The sequence below is a fragment of the Acyrthosiphon pisum genome, chromosome X (genome assembly GCF_005508785.2).
Source record: "Acyrthosiphon pisum isolate AL4f chromosome X, pea_aphid_22Mar2018_4r6ur, whole genome shotgun sequence".
NCBI classification, from domain to species: Eukaryota; Metazoa; Arthropoda; class Insecta; order Hemiptera; family Aphididae; genus Acyrthosiphon; species Acyrthosiphon pisum.
Genome location: NC_042493.1, coordinates 117,708,719 through 117,717,457, shown reverse-complemented (window position 1 = coordinate 117,717,457; position 8,739 = coordinate 117,708,719). Strand labels below are relative to the sequence as shown.

The window sequence follows — 8,739 nt, the reverse complement described above, 5'->3', positions numbered from 1 at the left end:
CACTGTCAGTTTTCAATTTGTTTAGTTTTTTTTTCTATAAATATCAATAAAATTTGTTTGTTTGGTAAAAAAGCGTGAAAATTTAATGCAAGGTTCGTGATATATTGTTACAATAGCAGTTGAAAAATATTAAAAATACATAGGCACAATTTTTTTTATAAGCATTTAAAGATCGAATTTTGACAACATTTATCAAATTTTAATTTGAGTAATTATTTTGTATTTAAAAATTTATAAAATGGTCAACTTTTATATACTAAGGATTGAAAATTTAAAATAAGATTCCACGTAAGTAGTTTATTCTGTTACCAAAAAATCTAAAAACACATAAGCACAGTTTATTTTTATAATCATTTTAAGTTCAAATTTGGACGAAATTACATATTAAAATACCTAGAATAACTATTTTAGTTATTTTGTTACGATTGTATAATATTATTCGTGGGTACATGAAACTTCTAAAGTATACTATTATATATCTATGATAGTATCACGGATTGTTGTTGATGTATAACGCGTTACCTAATGGGTATATATATATATAACACGATATTAAATACCTAATGAATATTGTGATATGATTAATTTGGAATTTATTATAGGTATACCTATTATAGGTCAATTTTTTTTTAATACAGAATCGTTTTTCTTATACAATGATATTATATCATTGAATTCAAATTTAATACCATCCATTATACAGTGACCCACTTGTAATCTACTCTTCAGCAGAGCGACATCCACTTACCATCCTTTTTTTTTTTTTTTTTTGAAATTCGAATGGAATCTTTTAAATCGTCCTATATCCATCCGACTGTATTTTTTTTATTTATATATTATTATATTAAAGTATATAACAAAACATATACCTAATAGTTTATAAGATAAAATTATTTAAAAACCATTAAGTCTGCTACATATCTACTTATAAGTTATAACTAGGTACCTAATTAACTACATAAAAATGTTGTATCTACTGTCATTGAAGAATCTTCGCAATATTGCGGACGGGGTCCCAGCTTAATTATGGTTATTGGCGGCCCCTGATTTTGTTCCTATTAATATTATTATTATTTGTTTAGAGTAAATAACAATATAAAATAAACATTTTTTTTTTTTCAAATCAGGAAACGTATTTTTGTTTACAATCTTAAAAAGTTCTCAATAATGTTATATTCTGAGGTAAGACTTGGTATTCGCATTATCACTGATTGTAACTGAATTATTACCATAGGCGCAAATAGACTAATTATTTTGGGGGGACTAAAGCCCCTCCTATAATATTTTCTAAAAATTATATATGCTCTGTACTAATTACTTACTTTTGAACTGGGGGGACTTGGCAGAAATGTGGGGGACTAGGTCCCCCCAAGCCCCCACCTATTTGCGCCAATGATTATTACATTTAAAGTGTAAACATATAACTATAATATACTTGATATAATCTTAAATAGTACGGAAACAAGATATTTTGTTAACAATTCATAATTACTCAGTTTGTACTAACTTAGACCCTAAAAAATTAAAAACTATTTAAAATTGTTTACTTTAATACTCACTAATAAAACTTGTTGAATTAACAAAAATAAGTGTACTTAAGTGTATTTAACTTTTGAACTACGACAATTTGCAATATAATATGATTCCATAACTAAACAATTTAATGATACATTTTCAAAATATAATCTATCTTATGACAATGAATCCAACTCTGAACCAGAACTATATATTGACAACAGTGTGTAATACAATACGTGTAACAATTCGTAATTGTTTAAGATGTGATTTTTATATCTTGAACGATATCGTTAAACAATCAGGCTTTTATAATATTATATATACTTAGCATATAAATTTGTTTTGACGTTACCATGTACACAAGTTACATGTGAACGTATACTTTCCAAAGTTAAAAACATTAAAACTAAACTAAAATCATTAATTTCTCAAGATATTATGGAAACTCTGTTAATGATAATTTATTGATAAATATTGAAAGAGATGTTGTTGATAAAGAAATTGTTGTGAAAACTATTGCTAAAAGTTCAACAGAACCATCAAGGATATTGATTTGGTAAGTTATTCGTATGTTATAATATTATGTAGTGTTTAATTTTGTTTTACCTCATATATCTTTAATATTAAAATTTTAAATTAATTTTTTTTCTGGACTAGTCAAAACATTTGCCATTTGCCTGTTGGGGGCCTTTTTTTCCAAAACGCGGACTGGGCCTTTTCAAGCCAGTTCGACAATGTTCACGATCGTAAATACTGAACAAATGGTAAAAAATAATATGTATTGCAACATTGTACGGTTCATTTACTCGGCTCATCTAATCTTTAAATACTATATTATTATATTGTATAACTAGAGTGAATGGTTCTTAAAAGTTTAAAAAATAAGATAGACAAAAAGATTATAGTTAAATACATTCTAATATCTTCTAAAAAACCTTAAAAATGGTTTTTATTTTACTTTAGACACACGTCACACTAACAGTAAATCCCGAGAAATCCGTTTAATACGTACTAATACCCAAACATAGGTAATTTAATTTCAATATAAAACGTAAAAAATCAAAACCCGTTAGTAATTATAGCGTTTTTGTTATATTATTCTACATCGGTTTCTTAAATAAAATAAAAATATGGTTCTCACACTATTTTGTCATTAATATTTATTTCCATCGTATTGTCGAGATGCACTCGTATAGGTAATTGGTATCTGACGGATCTGTAAAAAAAACTGGTAGAAACCAATGCTATATAATATAATATACAATATACATTATAAACCTATGTATTATCTTATTGAATATCAAATTATTGTGAGGGAATACCTACACGACATAAATACTCGTTGAAACGACGCAATCCATAACCTAACCTGACAGGTCCCGCTGTGAACGACTTATTGACATTATTCCGAGTACGTCTTTAAATGCGCACTGCAGGTAATAATGTTCATTGTAGAGCCCGAATTTATATGCAATAAAAAGTATCAAAATATGCCATTTAATATGCAGTAAAAATCATTAAAATATGCAACAAATGTGCAATAAAAATCATAAAATATGCAGTAAAAATTATTAATATATGCAACAAATATGCATTTACAAAATTCAAAGTTATATTAAGTATATGAAAAAAATATAAAATAATAAAAATAATATAATAAAATGTAATATAATAATTATATAAATATAATATAATATAATGTGTTTTTAATTTGTATTCTTTATTGTTAAAATGAATAATTAAATGGTGCTCAAGTTTATCCTTGGTAAAACTAAGCTGTCAATCTGATAGTAAATGTTTATATATAGAAAATTATCGTTTACAATCCACTGACGTTATCGGGGCAAATTTGAAAGAGCTTAATATATTTGGGTCTTGATAGTTTTCACCTTGTTCAACTGCTTCCGTTTCCCCTAATAATACTTTGTTAATTTTACGTAATATTTTTAAGCCCTCGTTTTTGGAGAAAATATTTTATTTTTATTTTTTATTATGTTTATTTTTTCTTCTAATTCACTTATTAAACAAAAACATTCAGATAAAAGCATATTTGTGTTCCTAGTTTTTTAATTATTTCAACTAAAAATGATAAATGAGTTGATATAAATGTTAATTCATTCAAAATAGATCTATCTTTAATAATATCGAGTACAATATGACGCATTAATTCGTCTTCTGCGAGCTTTTCCTTAAATAAAACCTAACCTAACTTAACCTTTTAGTATTTTATAAAATGTTCCACGTAATATAAAGCAGCGACTATCCATTTTCCCCACCTTGTTATTACCGGAACGGGAGGTAAAGGTATATTTTCCGTTTTGACTCTAAAAATTGAAATATTCTGCTCGGTGATTTTAAAAATATTTTTTACCATTATTGATTAAAATATTAATATTTGGAAATAATTCGCGAACTTTTTCAGCAATAAGATTACAAGCATGTGCAATACAAGTCATATGTACCATATTAGAATAAAACAATTTCAACGATTTCCCTGCTTTTACCATATATGGAGCAGCGTCTGTCAATAAGAATAATACGCGTCTTTCCATGCCTACATCGGTCCATAATAATTTTAATGAGTTGTTTATAAATTGAGTAATAGTTTCGTTATTCGTTTTGTTTAATTGTTTGGATGCCAAAAGATAAGGCCGCCCTACATAATCCTTGTTTGAACACCTGCAAGTAAATTAGCGATGTATAAACCCCGTGCATCAGTGGTCTCATCAACTAAAATGTAAATAAAATTATTTTTCAATTTATTAGATGTGAAAATATATAGGTACAAAATCATTGCATAAAAGTAAGGAGAATTACTAAGATATCTAATCAACTAAAACCACGATTTTTTTCTCGATATATTTTGGTTAGATTAAAGCATATCTGTTTAAAGTTCGACATAAACTTAGCAAGTACAACCAAATGTTTTATATCAATAAAATTATGATACCTATGATTTTAAGAAACATAGGTATAGCATTATGCAAATTATGCAAATTATCTAACATTATGTTTCTAAACAGCTTATCAATTAATAATGAGAGAATATATTATTAGCAGGACTGTGGATTTAATGCGCTAAAAAACCTTACAAAAATGCATTAAAAAATTCAAAAAATTGAATATCTACTTAAAATATAGTATTTAATTTATAACATTTTTAAATTGATATTGATATTTAAAGGATATTAGTAAATTACATTTTGCATAAAAATTTTAATGCATAAAAATGAATTTATTTAATAAAAAAAATAATAATAAAAATTACATATTTAAGTTATTAATCAACCAACATAATCTGGAAATTCATGACTGATTTACGATATGCCACAAACTTATCGAGTTATCTAGCAATTGCCTTATTTTATTGACGAAAAACAGCCTGTACACAAAAAAAAAAAAAAAAATGTTTTGAAATTGACGGAATGTGATTAAAAATAAGGAAAATATGACCTAAAATTGCAAAATAAAAGTTTCATAAATGGATTTGTGTGTACATAATTCAAAAATATGCAATTACAAAGCTACGTTTTACTAGCATCAAAAAAAAAATTCACAGCCCTAATTATAAGGATAAAAATCCATGTTTACTGTAGTTTTGAGATTATAAAATAAATATTCTTAACATTTATAAAATGATATATTAATTTAAAATAATGTATTTTTATATATTATATTTAAAAGATATTAGTATGGTTGTATACACGCGTTTATTAAACAATGCCGTTTTTTCCAAAATTCTTTTTTTTTACTTCTACTACTAATTCTTTACTTTAAGATTTATGATAATAATTTTTTCACATAAATAAAACTAATAAATCTGTTTGATTTTACGTTTTTTTTTTTTTGTGTTTGATTATCTAAAATAATAATATAAAGAGGAATATTGTCCACGTAGTACAAACACTTTCAAAAAGAAAAGCTTATTTAGTTTAAAAAAAATATATCTGAAATATCTAGCTCAATATAGCATTTTATTAGTTTAGTATTATTTATTATAATATTATATCATTATTACTAACTATATTTGATGGAACAGCTGTTGACATACACACACGACGACAATGTCGTTATTTTTATATCCTCTTAGTTTAAGTTCGTGTCATGTGAATTATATTATAACAATAATAATATGATTGTATACTACAGGACTACAGATATATATTAATTATCAGTGGTGTATTTAACAATCGTTTAGTGATACGCATTCGGAACGAATGACCGGCGTGGCATCGTCCCACAATTGAAAATATTTCATTTCGTGAGAAAAAAATATGGTGTGGTGAATGGCTTGTTATATAGTGTGGCCCCGGAGCGATAATTAAACGGATTCATTTATATATTTATTATAATAGTAATAATAATAATATAATCGAATGACTTTTGTGTGCAACCCGTTTTCTCTCACTGCATATACACGAAAAACCGTTTTGCAATCCGCGCTTACTATAACGTATATAGTCGTATAATTCGAGCGTACCTATATATTTCACGGGCCACCTCTTCGATTTCGAACCGTTCAAAATTAGTTTTCGTATTGATTTACGACGGATTGTAAAAATCTTACCGCGCACAGTACCTATAATACATTAATACTAATATAATATATTATTATAATAGCGTAACCGCAACAATGTTTGAAGACGGCACTGCGACGAGTTCGATTATAAATCGTGTGATGATGATAATAATAATAATAATAATTATTATTATTATATTAACAAGTGTCGGACTCGCAGCTAATCGATCTTCTTGTTGGCCGTGCGACTTCTGGGTCAAACGGTTTTCTTTACGGAAACTTTATTCGGTCTTCGTCCACAAATGTTCTTTTATATTATATTCCTCACAATTTCGTCGGGACACCACCAGTAGAATACGGTACATATGTCTATTGAATACCGGCCGGGACGTGAAAAAGTAGAGGTTTCTAAAAGTGAGTTATGTGTATTAATATTTGTGAACCGTGATCGCTAAAGTTATATAATATTATTTGAAACAAAATATTATGAATTTACTGAAATTGATTGGAATTATAGTATATTGAACTGGCATCAAAATAATAACAAACCAAGGGACATAAAAAACACAGTAAATTATTGTCAGAATTTGGAATTAAAAAGAAAAAAATATTAAATAGAATATAATATATTATATTAGTTTTCTTATGTAAAATTATTTTCACTCATTCCACGCCACACCATACCCACCCATACCCTCGCCCGCCATACCAACGTCTACGGCTCGCGACCCGCGACCACGTTCGAAGAGGCGTCGGATGGGGAGAGACACTTTTACCCGACACACTTGTCCTTCGCGCGCAAACCGAGTGTGATAATTTTAATATTGTATACCGGTAAAATACGATTAAGAACAGAATTTTTGGTAACACGCTTGAGAACGCTCGAAATTTTATTTTTTTTCAAACGTTGCCAAGTTTGATCGAATGATAATTTGAGCACCATATTATAATATGGTTGATACCTATTGAAATAATTCAGAAATATATTATGTCGTTATTAAATTCTTAATTGAAACTCGATCAGAAACAATATTGAAAATAGCTACGATAGTTAGAGTCAAGGTACTGAAATTAATTTATATTTTTATGCCCTAGGTTAAGTAAATTTGGGGGCTTAGATGATCTGAAAATGTTAGTAATTAGTAATGATCTATCAATATAAATAAGTTGTAAAAATTATTGAAGTATAACAATTAATACTACCTACATATAATATTACATACAGTTTATATTTTTCTAAAACCATATATAAGGACTATTATCCTAAGAACTATTTTGTTATCATTTATTAGTTGAATTAATATTAAAATATTATAATTTTTTATTCGTTTCTATGGTGATAATCAAATCGTTGGAAATTAAAATCCCATTTTTAGCGTTTTTTTCGTAATTTTCCGGTGGTTTTTCCCGTGACATTAAATAATTATTGAGAAAATCGAAAAATGACGTCTTTAAAGTACCATCTTGATCCAATTTGCTAAAAGATAAGGTAGGTACTATATGTTGAAATTGAAACACTCCTTCTGGAAGAAATTGTGTATACAGTGTAACGTCACAGCATTTTTTGCCTTATTATTATTAAATACAACAAACATACCTGTACCCATATTATTATTCACGAGCGTATCTTATTATTATATCGTTATGATTATCGCACGCCAATGCAGGAATAACCGCAGTATTATGTAACAACTGTCCCCCAACCCCCGCAAACCGCAGTGACCGGTACCTACACGTCGTTGCTCACGGCCGCCAATGCCGTCGGCGCCTACGTCGGGCACGACACCAGCGGAGCAAACTGTCACAAAGCCTGATTATTGTAACAATTCCCTCTATTACACGACACTGACCTACCCCACTACTCAACAACACCGAAAAGCTCCGTCGCGGGCCAAGCCGGATCGTCATCTTTACACTCAATTTTTTGCCTTCAACGGCTCTGGTCGTCTCCACCTTACGCGGTCAACGGCTCTCGAACCGCCTGGTCACAACGTACACGCTGTCACCGTCAACTTTTTCCAACTAGTGGTTGCAGACACTAACCAACTTTGACGACTACGTAATAAATGTCATCCTCATTCATACAGACCAACAACGGATCGTCATGATGGGCTAAGCAAACCACGAGGGCCCGGGCGGCGGCCAACAGCTGACCCAGTCGACGTCAACCATGCAGCCCAGCGTCAGAGTCGTAATATGTTATTTTGTTTCCCCTGTCCCCCCCCCCCCACACAAGCACGTAGGCCGCAGATTATGCAAAACTCGTGTTTGTATAATCTGTGTGCCAGAGGAGGCGTCGCAAGACGCGGGTCCCCTTAATATGTTCTACCACAGAATGGTTTTCCGACTAGTAAAAGCCAAAGCACTTTTTCCCGGTAACCCTGCGAGGGCACACCATGAGTAATATGGTGTGTCGCCTCCCGTGGGCCGGGAAAAACGTGCCGTAAATTTTATTTAACCAGAAAAAACGATACATTTGTTATATTATTTTATATTTGCCATGTGCCAGTCCGATTATATTATTTTATATTTGCCATGTGCCAAATTTATTATCTTACGATGATGCAAAATGTCACTCTCATGTTAACTTATTATATTGTATAATAGCCGAACTTTATTCTTATTTTATTTCTTTTCTCCCCACATAAATCCTCGGCATTCATTTGCCGTTGCGTGTACAAAGCCTATGAGTTCCACCGACG

The 8,739-nt window shown here is 29.5% G+C and overlaps 1 protein-coding gene across 1 annotated transcript in view; it reads left to right on the top strand.

The window, feature by feature from the left end:
* Positions 1-1,871: 1,871 nt before the first annotated feature.
* Positions 1,872-8,739, top strand: part of LOC103310874 (kelch-like protein 2) — a 15,452-nt gene continuing 8,584 nt past the window's right edge. Inside the window, exons 1-3 of the mRNA XM_029485454.1 lie at positions 1,872-1,888; positions 1,952-2,074; positions 2,176-2,264. Of these exons, the coding sequence (XP_029341314.1) occupies positions 1,872-1,888; positions 1,952-2,074; positions 2,176-2,264 (229 nt within the window). The remainder of the gene's footprint in view (positions 1,889-1,951; positions 2,075-2,175; positions 2,265-8,739) is intronic.